This window comes from Idiotropiscis lumnitzeri, chromosome 6, assembly GCF_059441095.1.
Source record: "Idiotropiscis lumnitzeri isolate Australia: NSW breed Sydney's pygmy pipehorse chromosome 6, RoL_Ilum_1.0, whole genome shotgun sequence".
NCBI classification, from domain to species: domain Eukaryota; kingdom Metazoa; phylum Chordata; class Actinopteri; order Syngnathiformes; family Syngnathidae; genus Idiotropiscis; species Idiotropiscis lumnitzeri.
Window position 1 is genome coordinate 6,069,061 of NC_142396.1, and position 21,127 is coordinate 6,090,187.

The 21,127-nt window shown below is 40.4% G+C and overlaps 3 protein-coding genes across 4 annotated transcripts; 2 read left to right on the top strand and 1 right to left on the bottom strand.

Annotated features, from left to right (window-relative positions):
* On the top strand, nt 1–8,901 carry cpt1b (carnitine palmitoyltransferase 1B (muscle)). Its single transcript, XM_088299415.1, has 19 exons — nt 1–125; nt 726–871; nt 1,482–1,621; nt 1,768–1,939; nt 2,020–2,121; nt 3,000–3,137; nt 3,219–3,296; nt 3,607–3,714; nt 3,806–3,890; nt 4,685–4,880; nt 4,991–5,173; nt 6,125–6,230; nt 6,308–6,424; nt 6,597–6,761; nt 7,046–7,180; nt 7,737–7,889; nt 7,957–8,070; nt 8,205–8,297; nt 8,579–8,901. The coding sequence occupies exons 2-19, from the start codon at nt 731–733 to the stop codon at nt 8,705–8,707; spliced, it is 2,355 nt and encodes a 784-aa protein (XP_088155541.1). The 5' UTR covers nt 1–125; nt 726–730; the 3' UTR covers nt 8,708–8,901.
* A 521-nt stretch (nt 8,902–9,422) lies between these two features.
* sephs1 (selenophosphate synthetase 1) lies at nt 9,423–14,180 on the bottom strand. Its single transcript, XM_088298391.1, has 10 exons — nt 14,026–14,180; nt 12,677–12,785; nt 12,487–12,583; nt 12,291–12,394; nt 11,932–12,039; nt 11,687–11,841; nt 11,249–11,339; nt 11,069–11,168; nt 10,759–10,971; nt 9,423–10,126 (listed from the first exon to the last, which is right to left on the bottom strand). Exons 2-10 carry the CDS (start codon nt 12,770–12,772, stop codon nt 9,912–9,914), a joined length of 1,179 nt encoding a protein of 392 aa, XP_088154517.1. The 5' UTR covers nt 12,773–12,785; nt 14,026–14,180; the 3' UTR covers nt 9,423–9,911.
* Nucleotides 14,181–15,521: 1,341 nt separating this feature from the next.
* prpf18 (PRP18 pre-mRNA processing factor 18 homolog (yeast)) lies at nt 15,522–20,713 on the top strand. 2 transcript variants are annotated; one of them, XM_088299423.1, is made up of 10 exons: nt 15,522–15,717; nt 16,032–16,109; nt 16,297–16,323; nt 17,125–17,226; nt 17,421–17,534; nt 18,312–18,458; nt 18,723–18,791; nt 18,880–19,020; nt 19,339–19,566; nt 20,046–20,713. In XM_088299423.1, the coding sequence occupies exons 1-10, from the start codon at nt 15,652–15,654 to the stop codon at nt 20,124–20,126; spliced, it is 1,053 nt and encodes a 350-aa protein (XP_088155549.1). In that variant the 5' UTR covers nt 15,522–15,651; the 3' UTR covers nt 20,127–20,713. The 2 variants fall into 2 exon arrangements, with proteins under 2 accessions (XP_088155549.1, XP_088155550.1); XM_088299424.1 differs by lacking the exon at nt 16,297–16,323 and having other exon boundaries at nt 15,523–15,717.
* The last annotated feature ends 414 nt before the right edge of the window (nt 20,714–21,127 follow it).

The window sequence follows — 21,127 nt, forward strand, 5'->3', positions numbered from 1 at the left end:
GAGTGTGTTCAGCTGTGAGTTTCCACCTGAGTGAAGAAGCCCTTGAAGGGCACAACTCTGAGCAGCGCAGAGTACCGACAGCTTCATTGCAAAAGTCACCACTGCCTCTCGCCGTCACAGTCAAGGTAAATGGAAACGTCTGTTTTGTCATTTTATGTGATCATACTCCGTGTCTATTATCATAAACGGCTTTACTGACTACCATCCAAGGATTCTTTTATTTTGATTTACATGACCACGCATGTGTTTGTGCGACCTATAGCCGGAAGCATTCTTCTATATCTGGCAGTTGAACTTTCACCCACTTGCGTGACACTGCAATCGCGTGACGTGGATAAAGTCATTTGACGGCGTCGTCCAGGCCTGTCCTGCTTTCCAGTAGACGTCAATATTATTGTTGAGCCACGTGTGCGATCCTTCAAACATTAAGAACTGCAAATATGTGTTGCTCTGCCGTGAGGGCATTGGGGTCATGTTAAGGACTTTCATGCTGACTTCATTGAGCTATAAACGGAGCTGGCTGAAGCACCAATGGAAAATAAAATCTGCCTTTTTGTTCAGCTAAACGTGCCAGATTAAAGGTGTTTTTTTTTCTCATAATAATTTCTGTTTTAGTTTACTTAAAAGTAATTACTGTGCTATTTATCGACATGAGAGGGTCCTAATATTAAAAACATCTGTGTATGACACTGTAATAACAATAACGACTGGCGGCTATGGATTAGGAGCGATGGCCGAAGCTCACCAGGCGGTGGGCTTCCAGTTCACCGTACGTCCTGATGGCGTGGACCTCAAACTGAGCCAGGACGTCATCACCAACATCTGCCAGGCTGGATTGACGGTGTGGAAGAAGAGAGCCATACAATTCAAGGTGTCAATCGCTTCTTCGTAGCACAAATACCACAAGTGGCAAAAGTACAGCTACTTGTGTAAGAAGTACTGGTTAAAATCATTCGTCGTTTTTCAAAAGCAGCGAATAAAATAAGTCGTCAGAATACTTTTGCAAAGTACATATAGGAAAAATCTACTTGTTTACAGTAATGAAATATTTGTAATTAGTTACACCCCAACTCTGCTAAATAAGGCATCAGAAAATACTGATACAGTACCTGGAAAAACCTACTTGAGTACAATAATTACATATTTGTATTGGTCACGTCTACCATTAATAAATCAGACGTAATATCAAAGGTAATACTCAAGTAAAAGACATATACCTGAAAAGTCTACTAAAAAAAAGATCAGATGCCATCAGAAAATCAAAATCAATTACAGTAAAGTATTTGTACTTAATTACTTCTTACTCTCTCAACTAAGTAAGTCACCGGAAAATCTAATACGCTTATGAAGAACAGATACTCAACCACAACAAAAAAGTAAGTTAAGTACAGTAATTAAGTATTTGTACTTGGTTACATGTAACCATTGCAAAATTCATACCTAAATCCACATGTAAATGAAGACATGTTTTTGATGTCCAGAACGGCGTCTTGGCCGGCGTGTACCCGGCCAGTCCGTCCAGTTGGCTGATCGTGGTCATCGTCATGATGAGCAGCTTGTACACCGGCGTGGACCCGTCACTGGGAATCATGCACGCCATCAAGGAAAACTTGCCGCTCAGGTCATCCACCGTTTCTGGACTTCCAATTTTACTGGACACTTGATTTGGTACACCTTCCCCGAGGGGTACCTAATGAAGTGGCCAGCGAGCGCAAAACGTGTTTGATTGACATGTAACGAGTGCAGTGTTGTGGCTTTTGTGAGTAGAAGATATCTATCAGTGCAGACGGGCGCGGTGCTGAGCGCCGTGGTGTTCGCCAGCGCCCTGTGGCTCTTCCTCATCTACCTGCTCAGGTACACCCTCAAAGCGCTGCTCTCCTACCACGGCTGGATCTTCGAATCCCACGGGAAGATGAGCGCCTCCACTAAAGTGTGGCTGGTATGTGGAACGTATCTCTGTTTTGAATTGAAATGCAAGTTATTTGATGTGCTTGTTGTGTGTCGTTTGTTTACCCCCAGAACCTGGTGAAGATGTTTTCGGGGCGCCGACCACTTCTTTACAGCTTCCAGGCATCCTTACCTCGACTACCCGTACCCAGGGTGGAAGACACCATTCGCAGGGTGGGTCAAGTATTCACCTTCAAAAATGACCGGAAATTAGTCATTTTACAAGATGGTGTACTACTTTGTGGCTGCTCTTCTCAAACCTTTGCAACTATACCCACATAGTGTGATTTATTTATTTATTTTTTTTCAACAAAAATTCACCCACATTTATCCATCTCAGTGGTTGTCCATTTTGTCAGTTTCTTTCGACTAAAAATGACATTTTCGTTGCTCAGGTAATGACCAATCAGAGCTCACGCAGTTTTCTAAGCTTGATCATGTGACAAGCTGAGCGACGGTTGGTCGATTTCATTTTCAGTCGACAGCAAGTGGCAAAATGGACGCCCACCGGGATGGCTAAAAATGAGTGGATTTTGCTGCTTAATTCGTATTCCATAAATGCAATATTCATCAGCACGCCACGTTCAGACTAGGTAGAGGAATTGCTGTAAAGAAAAACCTTGACTTGGCATCCCCTTTAATAATTGAACTTCATTATGTTTAAACGGCTTTTTCCCCCCCGCCAATCGTAAATGTTTTTTTCTCATAATCTTGCATAGTTTCTCCCCCAAAAAATTCTGATTTAAAAAAAAAAAAAATCTTTCACAAAATTCTGCCTATATTTTTGTATTGACTTTTTTCAAGTACTGTTATTACGTTGTCATAATGCAAATGGAAAAAAATCACTTAGTGCTGTTGAATATTTTTCATTTTATTATATGCATGTAAAATATATGACTCGTCTTTCAATTTCGCAGTTTTATTCCACGGACTTTGCAGTTTTATATTGAAATATTAAGACTTTAGACTCTTGGATCGTGATAGCTGCTTCTGTTTCAAGGAACTTCCGAGGCCTTTTCTGTCCCATTATGGTTCTGTTGTTTTGTGCGCAGTACCTGGAGTCGGTGCGTCCTCTACTGGATGATGAGCAATATAAGCAAATGGAGATCTTGGCCAATGACTTTAAAGATTCAAAGGCTGCCCAGCTCCAGAGATACTTGATCCTCAAGTCCTGGTGGGCCTCCAATTATGTGAGTGTGGTATAATATCTCACAAAAGGTGATGTTACGAATGACACAACACAGACATTACGTACTTTTTATATCCTGTAGGTAAGTGACTGGTGGGAGGAGTACATCTACCTGAGAGGCAGGGGGCCACTTATGGTCAACAGTAATTTTTATATCATGGTAAGATGGAAGCACATTATCACACCAATCGTTCAGACAAGCCGTCTATCAATTTATTTAATGGAGTTTAATTTTTTTTGTGTTAGCAACTCAGACAAGTGCGCAACATGAGACCATTTCATTCTATTTTGTTTTGTATTTTTTTGTATAATTTTTTAAAAATGTTTTGTATGGTTATTTTATGATTGTGTAATTTTTTTTATTTTTGGATTTTTTTTATTTACTTTTTATTTGATTCTGGCACAATGGTTGTGTCCCCATTATTTTCTATATACCAGTACATCCCATAATGAGTCAATGTTGTGCAAAGGATCTGCTGTATGTGACCCCGACTCACCGGCAGGCGGCGCGTGCGGGCAACATGGTGCACGCCATGCTGCAGTACAGGCGCAAACTGGAGCGTGGTGAACACGCGCCGGTAAATGTCCAACATACAAAACACACAATTGAGGAAACACCATGACACTCCATTTCAGTGACTTTTCTTCTCTTTTTCTTGGGATGCTCAGCTTAGAGCTTTGGGGACGGTTCCCATGTGCTCCACTCAGATGGAGAGGATGTTCAACACCACCCGCATCCCTGGCATAGAAACAGGTGCCGTAAAATCCAGATTTTTTTACATCAAAAATTTTTTTCTGCTTAAGGTCAAAGCCATGTCTGAAATAGTAGTCCTTTGGCGCTATCTTATATCAGCACTACTTGAAGTGAAGGGGCGCTTTGTTTAGTCTGGACAGTGTACTGTGTATTGTCTAAAAAAATTATTTGCTGCCATCTTGTGGCATTTATAGGCAATTACAAATTCCTCGTAGGACAGGCATCAATCAGTCGCAGATTTTGGTCGCTAGCCCCCTGCAAAGAGTGTGGAACATTGTACTGTCACAGGAGAGGATTTTTTTGGCAATTATTGGCAATTTTCTTCATCACTTTGCGAGTTTTTCTGTTGATACGTCGCTATGGGTGAATTTTCTCACTGATGCAGAACTTGTTTTATATGACTTAATTTATGTTATTTTTTTTGTAGAAATAGTCAATAAAATAAAACAACTTGGCTCAACAAAGTTTTTTCCCTCACTACTTATAGTATTTTTTATACATACTCCAACAAAATCCATAACAACTTCCACATTGAGACAGTAAATGACTTCAAATTCAATTTCAAAGTAGTCACAGTAAAGCCATATTTTTATAAAAATCATAAAGACAAATTACTTTTTGATAATAAAAAAAATCTAAATGTTTATTGTATGTATTTTCTTACTAATTGCAGTTCATTTTTAGTCCATATCTAAAATTCTAGCCCATAAATGACTTACGATTCAAAGTTGTTTAAGGTGATATTTTCTTGAGTCATGGTAACCACAATTTTCAAAATTGGTTGTGGTTTGCAGATTTTGTGCAGCACCTGAGTGACAGGAAACACGTGGTGGTATACCACAAGGGTCGCTTCTTCCAAGTGTGGCTGTACACGGGAGGACGCCACCTCTTTCCCAGTGAATTGGAGACCCAATTTAGCAGGATCCTCAACGACACATCCGAGCCACAGCCTGGCGAGCTCAAACTAGCTGCGCTGACTGCAGGAAACAGGTGAACATTTAATACCAACTATTGCGATGTGATTGTGGACATTCTAAGAGAGAGATGCAAATGTACGGCCTACCACTGGTATATACTGACCATGTCTTTACCCTTGCTAGGGTTCCGTGGGCTCAGGCTCGGATGAAATACTTCAGCCAAGGAGTTAACAAAGCCTCCTTGGACGCGGTGGAATCGGCCGCCTTTTTCCTGGCATTGGATGATGAGCCTCAGGGTTACGACGCCACAAGAAACTCTCTGGACCGCTATGCCAAATCGCTGCTGCATGGAAAGTGCTACGACAGGTAAAAGCCAGACCATTGGAAAGACTTGGAAAAGCACAATAACGTTGACTAAAGAAACATGAAAAAGAATTCAATTAAAAAGAAATCCACAGTTGTTATTATAAAATATATATATTGTTTTATACATATTATATTTATATATAAGAATATCTCTTTTGGGGGGGCGGGTGATATTAAAATAGTCATTTATTTTAAAATGCATTCGCAATTGAATCCACTAATTTGTCAACTGAAAAATATAAATACAAGTATAAAAAATATTAAAAGTACATTCCTAATACGCTATAATCGATGAAAAATGTTCAATAAATTCAAATGAAAAAAATTACATTGCATCCTCTGATTTCTGACAATATAGAAAGAGTGCTGACAAAAAAAATAGATTGAGTCAAGTGAATATAAAAACGTAATAATATTTGACTAAGGTATTATAAAACACTAAAATACACAACTAATATTTTACTAAATAATGAAAATATTTTTTATATTAGAAAATTATCTTTAAAAGAATACAATTATTTGAAAATAGAATATATATTTTGTATATAAAAGCGGCTATATCATGTGATTCCTTTCAATTCACATTTATGTAGAATTAAATCATATGAACTGGTACATATTTAATTATTAATATAGATTTTCTTTGTTTTCAAAAACATTAAAATAAACATGAATGTTAAAAAATATATAGTTATTAATTTGAATGCTACGACTTCTCTCGATTACAACTAAGCATAATTAAAATATTAAATTGACCCCAAAATGAAAAATCAAATAAATAAAAGTTGTATGTAAAACTAAATTAAATATTGTACTGAATTCAAATAAATATGAAAAAAATTAAAACTCCACCAGAAATAAAATGGAAACATTGAGAAAACACCTATTGTATGTTATGCCTCCGTACTTAATAAAATAAAATAACCATGTATCATCTTTCTGCTCTCTTAGGTGGTTTGACAAATCATTCACCCTCATATCTTACCCCAATGGCAAAATGGGAATAAACGCCGAACATTCGTGGGCGGATGCGCCAATCATGGGACACATGTGGGAGGTAATCCACCCTCTCCTGCCCGCCAATCATTATTCTGATGTTGTGTGTTCATACGACATGTCTATACGTGCATCTAGTACGTCATTGCCACCGACTGCTTCCATCTGGGCTACACGGAAGAGGGACACTGCAAAGGAGACGTGACCAAAGGTCTTCCTCATCCCTCTCGACTCCAGTGGCGCATTCCCAAGGAGGTACAGTATCAGTGTCGGTGTGCACTTTATTAATGGCTTTCTTTGGAATGAAAAAGTCCGTTGCATGAGAAGGGAAAGGGGATGTTGGCGCACAAAATGTTTAACCAAGGTGTATAATTTCTTCCAACGAAAGTACACTAGCTTGTGATGTGTCTGTTCTTTCTTTGTCTAGTGCCAAAATGTGATTGAGACGTCCTACCTGTCTGCGAAAAAGATAGCAGATGATGTGGACTTCCTCGCCTACCTGTTTAATGCCTTTGGCAAAGGCCTGATAAAAAAGTGCAGGACCAGCCCGGACGCTTTCATTCAGATGGCCCTGCAACTGGCACAATTTAGGGTAGGCTGCCTCTCATCATTTTGGAAAATCCCCTTATCGAGAATTACATTATTGTGTCAAAGCTGCAAAGCATCCATACCAAAACCTACATAATAAAGACACTTGGGACAATTATTTTACCCTTCTTGCACGCACACACACATGGCAAATTTCACATTTCTTGACAGATTCATGTCATTCCATTTCAATTAAGTCCACAAGATTTCACTTTAGCTTCAGCTTTCCAGCAATGCATTTCTATAGATATTGGATGGTCTAATTGTTGTTATGATGCCGCCCGCCAGGACCAGGGGGAGTTCTGTTTGACGTACGAGTCGTCAATGACGCGCATGTTCAGAGACGGCCGCACGGAGACGGTGCGTTCGTGTACCTCAGAGGCTGTCGCCTTCGTCAGAGCCATGGAGAACCGACAAACTACAGTAAGAAGGACAAACTAAGCTCAACATGACCGGAACAGTTCGTGTCAGTTGTGTTGCGACAAACAGTGGACACAACACTGAAGTCACTGTTTTGTTGGTGATTAGTCGAAAAACTGGTTTAAATTAAATGTAATCTACTTTTGTACAAAATGCTACATTTTCTTCGCATGACATCCCACTAGTTTATCTTCTGCTAAACTTGTTAACCCCACCAAGAGAGGACTTGGATTCAGGGCCAATTTTTTTCTACAAGAAAAGTAAACAGTCACCCGCCCTCCCAATTTTTTTGATGGATTCTATTCCACCAATTTAAATGATTGTTTTCAAGTAAATATACAAATTTGTGCACAATCATTTACAATTTTGTGAAGGGAGGCTGCAATTGTACGTAAAAATAAACAAACAAGCCAAATATATAGTTTCCATTAATTTGTCTATTTTTGTTTAAAATATTTAATTCTAATGAGCTGATTGGCAAATTGCACATTGATGCAAAATTGATTCTAATTCAAAGAATGTATATTAAGCTACTTTTGTCTCCTTGTGTCCATAACAGAACACGCAGAGGCTTGCGCTGTTTCGCCGAGCGGCCGACAAGCATCAGAACATGTACCGTCTGGCCATGACCGGTTCCGGGATCGACCGACACCTCTTCTGCCTCTACATCGTGTCCAAGTATCTGGGCGTGAACTCACCTTTCCTAACGCAGGTGAGATTGTGCGCACGCTCCGGCGGCACGCTAACGTCGCTAAGGGGCTCCACGTGCTCGCTTGCAGGTTCTGTCAGAACCGTGGAAGCTGTCCACCAGTCAGACTCCACAGCAGCAGCTCAACTTGATGGACCTCAATAAGTTCCCCAAATATGTCGGGGCTGGAGGCGGATTTGGCCCAGTGAGTGAACTCCTCCTCAAGAAATACATGTGAAAAATAAAACATACAAATATTAAGATCATATTTCCAACATTAGTTCACTTGTCTTATTTAATATGAATTTTTCAATTTTTTTTTGCAACATAATGTTATAGGTCGCTGATGACGGTTATGGCGTGTCTTACATCATCGTTGGAGAAAACCTCATCACATTCCACATCTCCAGCAAGTTCTCCAGTCCTGACACGGTAAACGCACACAAACGTATTCTGTACTTAAAAGTGGAAGTAGAAATACTACGTAGAAGTATAAGTACTGATTCAATTGCTTTTCTTAAGCAAATATAAAATGCACAAAATCTGAAATATACTCAAGTACTAACGTAAAAATATGTTCTATCAACCTGTCAGTAGGGGGACTCTTTGGAATCCCTCTGTGGCATTTCAGCACCTTGAGGGGTTTTCAACCATCTCTCGCATTCCCCTCTGAGCTTCCACCTTTGTTAATTTCCCACCTGTGATCCGTGCAGGACTCATGCCGATTCGGTCAGCACATCAGCAAAGCCATGATGGACATCCAAACCCTTTTCCAGGCAGCAAACAGCAAGACGACGACGGATGATGTGATGCAGCTCAACAACGGCAAAAAGCATATGTAGCAGACCTGTGAGTGTATGTATGTATGTCTGTGTGTGTGTGTGTGTAAGAATTGATGCACTTACGCGACAATCGTCATAGTCCTCACTGATGATGTCATACTCATTCCCCACACGCCATGAATGCTCTTGTAAGTTATTGCTCTGTATATTGTGCTCGAGTGAACCTTGTACAGTAAATAAAGCATCCACGCTGATTTCATAGCTTCATGCTTTGACTACACTGTCGTAAATATTTGGAGGTTTGCCCGTATATTAGGGACAGCCCTCACGATGACAAAATAGACAATTTTGAAATGAAGAATTTAGAAATGCATATATGTTCTAGTGCTTAAAATATGAAAAATTGGCATACATACAAAACTAAAAGAATACATGTGCAAGTAAATGAAGGAAAATATTTGCTAACAAAACTTGAGTTGCAAATGTTTAGAAAGGTAGTAGATAATTTTCCTTCGGGTTCATTCAAGGTCACAGAGACGTTGGCTGAGGTCCTCTTGTCGCAATCTTTAATAAAAAAAACAAAATTAAAACTGCTGGCGAATGTTTGCGACCTTGAACAATCTCTGACAAAAACATTCGCTCCCTTCACGAAAGTTCACCCCTCAGTGCAACACGGGATTGAGGAATTGTTCTGTGCAAGCTTAATTTCAGATCAATGACTCGATTCCTTGTTAATAAACAGAGGTGAGCATGTGACCCAAATCAGAGCAAATAGTAGTATTTGAGTTTTTATTCATTCTGGTGGGGTCAATACAAAAAGTTAAATGAATAGAAAAAAAACACATTCTGCTCTTTCAAGGCATCAGTTACAGCAAAGAACTTCATAACTGTACAAAAGTGGACAAACAAAACCAACCAAACGAAACACGGGCCTGCTTGATGGATGAGAGCAAAGTTCCGACAAAACCGAAAAGCCATAATCCGTAACAAATCATCTGTAATGTGGAACTGTTGTGTACTCTCACCAGAGTACAGAAACACACAAGGCAAACGAATGACTAATTTTTTCATTTGTGGAGTCCATGGGAGGGATATAATGCCACTTTGGGCCACTGGGTGGAGCTGTTTGTCACATACACGTCAGCCCACTGGCCAAATTTGTGGACACTCAACATGGTTCTGTAGTTGTTTTGCGTTTGAAAACGAAAACGTCGGATGCGAGGAGGAGGAACACGATGAGGGGGGAAGCAGTTGAATGAAGGTATTAGGACGTGGCGCCGGGTGTGGGGTTGACGTTTTGCGCGGCGGCCTGCGGCGCCACCTCGATGATCCGCGGCTTGTCAATGATGCGCGCCGTGCGGTTGCCCTTCTCCACGATGCCGATGATCCACGCCTGGTGGCCCTCGCCGTACTTAGGCGACTTGATCTCGGCACAGAAGCGTGCCGCCTGCTCGCGCGGCAGACAGATCAGCAGCCCTCCTGCAATTCCAACAAAATCAAATCAATTTTAAACATATTTAAACGACATTTTAGCCTATTCACATGTTATTTATTTTTTTATTAAATTTGTTTTATTTCAATTTATACAAAGCATTTTTTTAGTATAACAAAACAATGCACAAGGAATTACATTAATTTTTGTACCTATTTTTTACTCTTTTTTTTTAATTAAAAATGTTTTTTTTTATTTCTTTGTAGTTTTTTTTATATTCTTAATTTTAATTGGTTCAGTTATATTTAGAATATTCCAACAGCACAACAATGGGCATTATATATATATATATATATATATATATAAAAATATATATTTTTTTTTTCTCGAAATGCTTTATTATATTCCAACAATATTCCAAATTATATTTCAATTTTTTCCGTGAATTTCTTTTATGTATATTTTTTTCCCTCCATTTTTTTTTTTTACTTGAATTAAAGATATTTCAAAATATGTTCACATGCAAGGATGATTTTTTTTTTCCAATCCAATCCAGCAAAATAATCTAATCTAAAAAAAAAAAAAAAAATTTTTTAAACAAGCTGCATTTACAAAGACGATAAGTAGTAAGACCAGCAGAGGACGTTCTACCCTCAACTCCAAAACACAAATTGCGTACCTGAAGTCTCTGGGCAGGTGCCGTGCATGAGGCCGAACATGTTGCCGCACGCCTTGGACACGGCGGCCATCTTGGCGAGCACGGGAAGATTGTGGATGACGAAGGACACCTCGCTCCGCTGTTGCTTAGCAAGCGTCTGGGCGTGGCCTAGGATGCCGAAGCCCGTGATGTCGGTGGCGGCGTGCGCGTTGAACGTGTGCATGAGGCTGGCGGCTGCAGAAGTATGTACAACATTTATAGATGTGCATTTTTATTTGGGGTATGTATGTACAGTTGCATGTGAAGGAACTCACATGATGCATTTCCTTACCTGTCCTATTAAGACGAGCCATGTTCATCATTGCTTCGTGATAGGCCAGCTCGACGTCTTCTTGTGTGACTACCAACTTGATCTTATTCCACTTCTCCGGCTGTGAGAAACAACACGGGTAACGGGTGTTCAGTACCTTTGTGTGAAAAATTGCGCTTTTGTAAATCCATTCAAACGTACGATATCGAGCCACTGGTGCACCGCCACAGCCACTTGCGTCCCCAGTGGCTTGGTGAGTACTAGCACGTCTCCTGGCACCGCGTTGTCTGGCCTGTGGAGCGTCACAGAATATTCTCTTCATTTAAAAAAATAAAAAGTTCAGAAAAATTGACAATCACGCAGAATTTCAGCATTTTCTGGACTGAATAGTGATTTTTCATCCCGATAATAATTTGGCTAATGAATAAAGCCATGGGGGTTGATTTCTGTTCAGTGTTGTTCACCAACCAAATAACAAAAATCAAACCTAACAAATTCCAGCCTCATTTTAAGTGCTTTGGCGCCATCTTGTGGCACAAACACACAACCACAATTTGTCACAAATGTTCCCTATTGGCAGCAGGGCTCAATCCCCATCACTGTACCCTGCTTTCGCCAAGTTGATGCAAGTCAACTCACATGATGAATTCATTGGGCTGGCACACTGTGGTAGCGACGCCCCCCAACACCACCCACGGATTGAGCACCGTCTGGCCTCCCGTCACAGACGTGCCCGCCTCCTCCGCCGCGTCTTTGAAGCCCTGCATGATGAGTGGCATGACTTTGTCCCTCTCCTGACAAGGACATACTACGATAAGCAACAAACTTGCAAACAAACATGTGAGTGTGCCGCGCATTTTGCTCAGGGCGCAGTCCTGTCTCACCTTTTCCGACATTTTGTTGCTAATGCCAAGCAGCATTAACATGTTGTCGCATTCAGTCACCCCCATGGCGTACAGGTCACTGAGAACATTTGCGCATGCCACACGACCCTGGAAAGAACGTGTACATGTGAAAATGGTGTTTTGCACTCTAATTAATATTTCTTCAGATTGCCATATTTGAAAAAAGTCACAAAATACTTCTGGGAAACTGGTTAAGACAAAAACTAAGATACCCAGACAAGTAATAAGACAAGAAACTAACAGTGCCATCTAGAGGAGTCAAAAAATTACAAAAAGTGGTTCATGAAGCATCTTGAAGCTTCATTTCCCTTCACAATGACTCGTCATCACATTCATACCATCATGTAAGGGTCGTCCACTATCGGATAGATGTAATCAGTTGTCTGGACGAGCGAAAGGCCTCCGTGTCGTAGCGGGATGACGCAGGTGTCCATGCCGATGCCTGGAAAATAGCGTTTATTCGAGTTGAGCGATCACTAACCAGTAGTCATTTTGTTTTTTTAGTGTGAAAGTGTAATTGAGTGTTACAGTGACCTAATCGAGGCATGACTGCGCCCAGGAACTGTTCATCTTCTTGGTAGTGGTTCTCTTGTAGGTTTTCTAAAAGCTTTTGTAAAACCTCCTGGGGCACCTGTGGAAAAACCAACAAAAATTTTCTACCATGCTAAAATGAAGTATTTACTTTGCAATTATTTCAAACGTGACAGGTGAGGAAAGCGCCAACCTTGCAACCCGTTCCCTTGAGCTCTGCAAAGCGCGTGAGCCGGAAGTTCTTGTCCAGCTCGTAGCTCTCGGGATTGAAGGACTCCCTCACCGACATGTCTGAAGATACTCTGGGCCACCACACACACACACAAAGCAAAATTGAAAACCAGCTGACATTTTTTTTTTATGTCCAAACATAATTTTTTTCAATGCAATTGTTTTCTGTATCACTTTCTACAATGTCACATTTTATTTTCAATGCCAAAACTGGAGTGTTCTGGATCCATTGGAACAAATATGAACACCACCAAATAAAAACAGTAAATTGATACTTTAATTTACTTGTTATAATAATACTAAAGCGAGTGTCGTTGAAAACAGCCCTTTACTGTGCCTTATTGTGTGTCCAGTGCTGCGGTGGCAAAAGGACTCAAACAGTGCCGATTCAACTCTTTTAAGTAAAACATAGTCAAAAAAATATTCAACTTAAAGCCACATATCCCAAGAGATACTTCATTCCTGTAACTAAGTATTTGTACTTCGTTACTTCCCGTTACTGGGTTAGTGAGAGGAGGCGTTACATGCGGAGTTAAAGCATGTCATGAGATTGTTTGCGCGACAGCATCGATACGTCCCCGCGTGACAAAAAAAAAATATTATATATTTCAACCACCGCCATTAAACAAACACACGCAAGGTGAGTTTTAGGCCATTTTGGGAGTGTGGAGGTGTGGAGCGTTCAAGACGCAAAACGCTGCCAAGTTTATTCAACCCTGGCAACCAAACAGGTCAACCACCTCTCTGCGAGATCGTCCACCTTTTTTTTTATCATTACGTATAATTTATGGTACAAGAGAAACGTAATAAAAGCGTATGTCAAGTGTTTCAGGGTGTTAACGCGTACATTAGGAATTGTATTTGAGTGCTAGCATTAGTTAGCCTCCGAACCGTTCATGAAGTGATATGGGCATTGTGCGCATAAGGGTGCTGCTAAATTCTACTAGCAGCTGCAAACACACAATGCACAGCTGCTGTAAGTTGCTGATTGAAATGTGCAACATAACTGGAGTTGCAAGGACCACGCGCGTTGCGCACGAATGAAAAAGTTTAAAAGTTGCCATTAGAGCGCCGAACAAAAATGTCGGCGGTGGAAAAAATTAACCCTTTGCTGCCCAACACCATGCGACGTGCGCCACATCAGTTTTGCTCTCAGTAAAATGGGTGCCCGGCGTGCGATCAGCGCAACGCCGGGAACACAGCCGCGCGCCACGGGTGTTTAGAACGACCACGTTTGCAATTTGAGTGTCGAAGCGGAGTTATATTCGCGTCACATTTCCCCTTTAATTGAAGCGTCCAGTTGATCCTTACCAGCGTCAAGTCAGCGCCAGATCCCGACACAAGAGCGGGGACGGCGGCGGCTCGTAGCGGGCCTTCAATTAGGCGTCCTCGCATAATGCCTGATAGTAAATGGGCAACATTTGTTAATTTTAGATGTTCCTCATTGGAAATGTTATTGTAATTATTTGCATAAACCTCGTTTATCGTGATTTGAAAAAACGTAATTGCGATTAAATGACTCAGAGGAAATAAGTGTTCTAAAATAAAAGTAGGAAATGATTGCGATCACCATGGGTCCTTTGTCTGCACTGTGGCTGCTTCAACATCCCCTTTAACAAGTCACTGAGTCTGGCAACCGAATCTCAACCATGGAGTGTACCTTTAATTTGATGTTTTCCCTCCAATTTTCACTCCCACTTGTAAACCTTTTCGTCCTAATTACTAATCACGAATTTCCCAACTAATTATGGTTATTTCCCCACGTTGTTTCGTAAACTACGAGCCACCCAAAAATTCTACTTGTGCTATTTGCAGCTGGTGTAAAGCAGTTATGTTATTTACATTTTGATCAAAGGCAATGACCATAATTCAAAAGTGCTCATAAATACCAAATATTTATATAAATAAAATTGTATTGATATATATACACTATAGCACTGATATGTGTTGTCAACTGGTGAATAAAACAAATCAACTAATTGAGTTATTTCCAGTTCCAGACGTGACAATCCAGTAACATTTCCTTTTACTGAAGATGGATGCAGCACTATACTGACCACCACGCCCACTTTTACGGGTCATTCAAAAAGGCAAATTTAAACAATCTAATGAAATACAAAAAGGCAGTTCAGGTACAGTAACGTAAAGAGTCGGTCATGGTCCAGGACTGGACGTGTCTATGAGTGTCCCTCCCATTCTTGTTGCCCTGTTGTTGGTGTTGGTCCATTTAATACTTCTGCAGCTTCTGTGGGTGAATCAGAATAAAAAAAAATCAGCTATTAGTTTGCATAGTATTTGACTTTTCAATGGCTCTAACTTTATTCGGCAACATAACGACACACAGAAAGAATTTTGTATACATGTTGGCCTTATTTGGACAAGAAACTAATTGAGACTTTTTGCCATTTTTCCTCAATTTACCTCTAATTGCATCAACGAGATTCTGGTCCAGGCCTTTCCGGTTGTCAGTAAGCCCTTGCTTGCTTTTTCCATTTGGAAAGGAGTTAGCCAGGGTGGCATTGTCAAATTTGAAGAAAATGTTTTGATTGTAAATTTCCTTCACTCGCATATTACAAGTATCCTTTCCACAATCCCTATAGCTACTTTAATATCGGCTTGCCACAATTTTTCATAACTTTTTATTTTAAATTCCATTTGTTCAAAACTGTAAATGATTTACATGTTGATTTTCATTATTATAAAAATCTAACATATATGCGAAAATTTGTACTATATAACAAATCTTTGCCTCCCAGTTCTGAACTTTTATTTTGAACGATTCACGCGAATTTCCGGACTTTTACTCTTAAACTGGAATCTTACGGATCACTTCCTGTTGTGACACCCACGCTAATGTAAGCATCTGACGAACGTTTTCTTCCAGAATGCGTTTATTTTAAGTATAAAACAAATATCAGTCGCTTTTGTAAAGCCGGGATGGATATTCTTAAAGCCGAGATCGCGAGAAAGAGGAAACTCATCGAGGAGAAACAACTCGTTGACGTGAGTCTGTTCATATATTTGGCCACTTGTGTTGGCTAGTTAGCTCCTCTGCTAATGCTAACTTAGATTTTTTTTTATTATGGCGGTTCTAGAAGCATTTCTTCCCTTTTATGTGTATGATGTCAACTGATTTTGGTTTACTATTCACAAATCTGAAATGATAATACAAAACAATAGAAATATCCGTCGTGTAAGATGATTGTTTTGTACTACATGTCTGTGTTAATACATATTTTATTGGCACTCGATATGTGTTCATGTGTACCTAATGAAGTGTCCCATTTCCTAGAATACTTACCTTCTTTCGTTCCCAGGACTCCAAAAAGTTCTTCAAAAGGGCTGATCTTGCGCGCAAGGAACAGGAGGACTACTTCCAAAGATGCGGCTATAAGGTGGATTGTTGTCTATATTTATAAATACACAACGCATCTCACGTCTGTTGAGTGTTTCGTCACTATTCAGGCGCGCGCACGCACGCACGCACAGTCTCACCCGAAAGGTGCCACGCCCAGGTGTGCATTTAGTTTGTATTTGTCTTCACTGTGCTGTCTCTCCTCAACTTGCCACCTGCATCTGTAGGTTCAGAAAGAGACTTCTGACAGCCAGGTATGGGTCTGCACAGAGGACGTAGCTGGCAGGGTGCATGATTTTTGTGATTTTTTTTCTTTTACATACACATGGTGTGTCCTACTGCTTCTACTTCCTTGATACCTTTTGACAATGACTTGGATTCAGTTGTTCATAGTCTTGTAATTACTGTCATTTTGCCTGCTCCTCGTACTTCCTGCACTTGTTTCGTGGTATAATTAAAAGTTAACAAGGAACAGAAGCCATACTGCCAAATCAGGATGCATCTTAAGTGTGCTTTTCTGCATGGGTACTGATTTGAAATTGAATGCCTTTGTTATTAAATTGCTTTTTGGGTCTCATACTTTGATTGCAGCGTTTTTTTGCTTTTGTTGTTGTTTTTTTTTTGTATTTAAGACTTGCCATTTTGAATTTGTGGTTGCAATGATTTATGTGAAAGGTCCTAATGGATGGATGGTCCTCTCCATCGTTTGAGTTGCCCATCTCTGCTCCACCAGACTGCATTGGTTAAACCTGTTAATGGCAGCCTGAAAGATCAGTGATGCATGTGTCAATGAAAGCATGATGAAGTGTTCTACTTTATTTTTTCGAAGACAAAACATAGCAAACACTTGCAGTCAGAGGATAAATGACAAAGATTTCCTTTCTTAGGAGTTTCAGGTAATACTCAATGTGCATGGAATTCTGTGCTGTCATTCTCATTGACATCCTGAGATCCAAACATTTTTGCCACCTGGAATTAGCCAAATTAAATCTGCATTTTATAAAAGATATAATTAATTGTCAAACTAACGCGTATATTCCCCTTTTCTCTCAAAGATTGACAAAAAGGAAGAGAATGAAGCCTCCGTTTCCACTAATCCTGTGTTGGAGTTGGAACTGACGGAAGAGAAGCTGCCTATGACGCTGTCACGACAGGAGGTGAGTTGAACTGGGTTCATTTGTCTTTTTTTTCACGCATCACAGGGAATGAGAAATAAGTAATTAGTAATGGCACTGAAAGACGCAGTTAAAACTGGGAAATGTGCTCAGCACATCTTCATAATCACATGAAGTACAAATTCAGACTCTCATCTATCCACAAATGTGTTTTTTGCAATGGTCTGTGTGATTAGGTCATCAGACGGCTGAGAGAACGCGGCGAGCCAATACGACTGTTCGGCGAGTCTGATTACGATGCCTTCCAGAGACTCCGAAAGATTGAGATTCTGACTCCAGAAGTAAACAAGGTATGCCTCACTCCACTTTGAGTTGGAATATAACATAATACAGTGATACCTTAAGTAACCAGTGACCCGACTTAAGAGTCTTTCAATTGTAAACAGCCGCTTGCTGAATTTTCTTTTGTGTTGTAAGTCTAAATTTAGGGCATGATTGAGCTTCACATATGCTGCCACTCAAGTCAACTGTTTTTATCTCGTGGTTAACAGCACAAATGGGTCTTGAAGGGCTTCAGAGGCACACGATAAACTAGTATCAACAGCACTCCTGATCTAATTCATCATCCTGTCATAGGAAGAAAAAAAAACTTTTGGAAGGGATCGCAAATGGAGTGATGGGAAGGCTGCAGAAGATGCTGAGTGGGGAAACATCACATGATACAAATAATTTTACTTGAAACAACGTGACTCTCCTTCCTGGAGGTGATCCTTTCCCGGTCAGGAGATAAGGGGAAGTAGAGAAGCGGCTGCAAAACAGGCCAAAATCCAGATGTTAGCGGTGAGGCAAAATGAGAGACAAGTTTCATACTAGCTGTGGTGTAATCAAATGCAAGATTGAAGACATTAGTCCTAAATGGAGCTTTAAAATTTCCTCGAGTGTTAGCCGCTCGAATTTCTGTGGGGCGAGTATTTCAGAGCACTGGACCCCAAATAGAAAATTCAAGAGGACTGAAAAAAATAATGCCGCGAGACTTGACACTCTATGACAGCGCAGCTGTAACAAGAACAGGTGCTATGCTTCTCACTTTGTTTATGCTTCTAAAATCCACTGTCTGTTCGGCGTAGGGTTTGAGAAATGACCTGAAGGCGGCCTTGGACAAGATCGACCAGCAGTATCTGAACGAAATTGTCGGTGGGACAGAGCCGGGAGAACTGGACACGCAGCACGACCTCAAAGTGCATGAGGAGAACACCACTATAGAAGAACTAGAGGTACGCTTCCCTCATCCTGGGATAGTTGAATTCAAAACGTTCATCACCTGGTTGGGTAGGGTATCCTTGAAAATCTTAAATGAAAGTCGAAAGGGGTCAGTACCAATATTAAGTGCCTTTGGTGTCCTCATTAGAATTCATCAGTTAGCATGAAAAGCACTATATAAATGTGATTTATTATTACTATTATTATTATTATGATTATTGTAATGGCAAGTCTCATTAAATTAGTTTTCTTCCAATGCATCTTTATCACCCATACAGGCTCTTGGCAAAACTCTGGGCAGAGGAGATGACGACGGAGACCAGGATGTCATCGACAAGTTCATGAGCGTACGGCATCCAAAGACAATCTCAGCTCTGTATTGTCGCAAGGCTCTCTTGTCGATTCCCTTATTTGTCATTTCTGTTGCCGTCGCAGTTCCTTCTCGGCGTGTGGGCCAAAGATCTGAACAGTCGAGAGGACCACGTAAAACGAAGCGTTCAGGGCAAAGTGGCCAGCGCCACCCACTCTCAAACCGAGTCGTACCTCAAACCTCTATTCAGGAAGCTCAGGAAGAAGGTAACACAACTGGTGTTGCAGTTGTGGCTTTTTTGGTTTTGTGTGTACTGACAGTCCACGTCGAATGTTGTGTCATATGTTTTCCATACTGACACCCAAGTTCCTTGTTAAAAGCCAACCGTCAATTTAGTACATAACTAGTTGAGTTTAAAGCTGTGTTCGGCAGCAGACCGCTCATCAAAGTCACTCAACATTACAGATTTTAGAATTCGGTGCACACAAGGCGCCCCATTCGAAAGCACACCGTCCATTTTGGAGAAAATATAAGACTTTTAAATGCGCTATCTATTTCTTGGTGGGGTTTTTTTTTCTCTCCAGAGTTTACCAGCTGATATCAAAGAGTCCATCACCGACATCATCAAATTCATGCTGGAGAGAGAATACGTCAAGGCGAACGACGCGTATCTTCAAATGGCCATCGGAAATGCCCCCTGGCCCATCGGCGTGACCATGGTTGGAATCCACGCCCGAACGGGCAGAGAGAAGATCTTCTCCAAGCACGTTGCCCACGTCCTCAACGATGAAACACAGAGGAAGTACATTCAGGTGAGCAAATGGTGGCACCACTAAGGACAGATCCTGGTTATCTCCCCGGTTGGGTAGTAATGGGTAAACAAAGCTTCAAATCTGCTTCATGAACCAGTTGTAAGTATATTTGCACTCCTGTAGATGGCACTCTCTGTTCAACATTGGGTTGAAAGCACACTCCCTTGCCATTTTTTTAAACCACCAGTGCTATCTAGAGGACTCAAAAATACAACAACTGGTTTGTGAAGCAAATTTGCAACTTCATTTTCCCATCACGACTGTTGGCTTTACAAACAGCCAACACAAATTGTTTTGGGGTTCAAAACTCAAAAGTGTGGTGCAGATGCGCTAAGCATAACATGCCCCCCTTTTTATAATCTGAGTGAAACATTCTTCCTGTTCACGCTAATGAGGAGATTTTAGCATTTAGTACGGCTGCAGACGCTTCCATTTCATTTGCTACTCTCCAAATGACACAATTGCCTTCCTCTGCGCAGGGACTAAAGAGGCTGATGACCATCTGCCAAAAACACTTCACGACAGATCCATCCAAGTGCGTGGAGTACAATGCTCTTTAATGCCACGCTGCAACTAAGCGTTGGGAATTTCGTAAGCCGATGGATTCAAGAAATGACTCTGATGGCGATGACCCCGAGTGCTTATCTTCAGACTCATCATGACGCTCACTGGTTTGCTCAGCACCTCATTTTTCATAGCCAGGTGGTCTTGTCAAACCATGCCTAATCATGGGTGCTCTGCAGAATTTTGTTCTTCTTTCAGAAAACATTTGTTGTGCTATTTAAAGTGGAAGATCCAGTAGTGTAAGTTTTATTACACCCACCCACCACCGCTGAATCAGGTGTGTGCATGTTTTCTCATAAACAAAGTTTGTTTTCAGCCGACATGCTCAGGTGAATTATCAGATTTTTTTTTCCCCTTCATAAAAGTGCTCTCATGTGTTGTAATTTAGAAACTATTCTAGGCAACCTCAAATGACAAAATCCTACAAAATTCTCTCACCATAAGTTTATCTCGTACCTCTGGTGTCTTTTCCCCTCTTCCTTTTAAAATGTAAACTAAATTGTGTCAAAAACTCCAGATTGTTGTATATTATCCAATTTCTCTGTTGCATAGTTTTCTTACAAAATAAATGTGCTGGTTGAGACTTGCCGCTGTCATTCGTCTTCTGCGAAAAAACAAAAATAAAAATCTGTGCAAATGTACAAATACATTGGTCCATCAAATTTCTTTGTTGTCATGCACTTGACTATTTTATACATTTTCTATTTCTAATTCTATTTTTTATCACAATACTCAGATTATCAGATTTTTGTCTGTAACATAAATTTTGTTTCTTGATCAATTTTATTTTCAAAATATTATTATTATTAACATTAGTATCAAAAGTGTTGCATATTCCAATATGAATTTTTTTTTTTTTTTGGTACACCGTCCCGACAAAATTCTCACACACCACCAAGGTTAAGCTTTATTTGTTTTTTATTTTGTTAGGAAAATCCAAATTATGCAATCTAATGTGAAAGTGTCTTTGCTTTTTTTCCCGTTTTTTTTTGCAAAA

Bases quoted from the DNA above. Each gene is read 5' to 3' on its own strand.
- cpt1b (XM_088299415.1), top strand. From the start codon at position 731: ATGGCCGAAGCTCACCAGGCGGTGGGCTTCCAGTTCACCGTACGTCCT. The intron at 6,762-7,045 runs GTAGGCTGCCTC...GCCGCCCGCCAG, and splicing joins TGCAACTGGCACAATTTAGG to GACCAGGGGGAGTTCTGTTT. The intron at 8,298-8,578 runs GTAAACGCACAC...TGATCCGTGCAG, and splicing joins AGTTCTCCAGTCCTGACACG to GACTCATGCCGATTCGGTCA.
- sephs1 (XM_088298391.1), bottom strand. From the start codon at position 12,772: ATGTCGGTGAGGGAGTCCTTCAATCCCGAGAGCTACGAGCTGGACAAG. The intron at 12,395-12,486 runs GTCACTGTAACA...GCTATTTTCCAG, and splicing joins CGCAGTCATGCCTCGATTAG to GCATCGGCATGGACACCTGC. The intron at 11,169-11,248 runs GTACGTTTGAAT...TGTTTCTCACAG, and splicing joins TGCACCAGTGGCTCGATATC to CCGGAGAAGTGGAATAAGAT.
- prpf18 (XM_088299423.1), top strand. From the start codon at position 15,652: ATGGATATTCTTAAAGCCGAGATCGCGAGAAAGAGGAAACTCATCGAG. The intron at 18,459-18,722 runs GTACGCTTCCCT...TCACCCATACAG, and splicing joins CCACTATAGAAGAACTAGAG to GCTCTTGGCAAAACTCTGGG. The intron at 18,792-18,879 runs GTACGGCATCCA...TTGCCGTCGCAG, and splicing joins TCATCGACAAGTTCATGAGC to TTCCTTCTCGGCGTGTGGGC.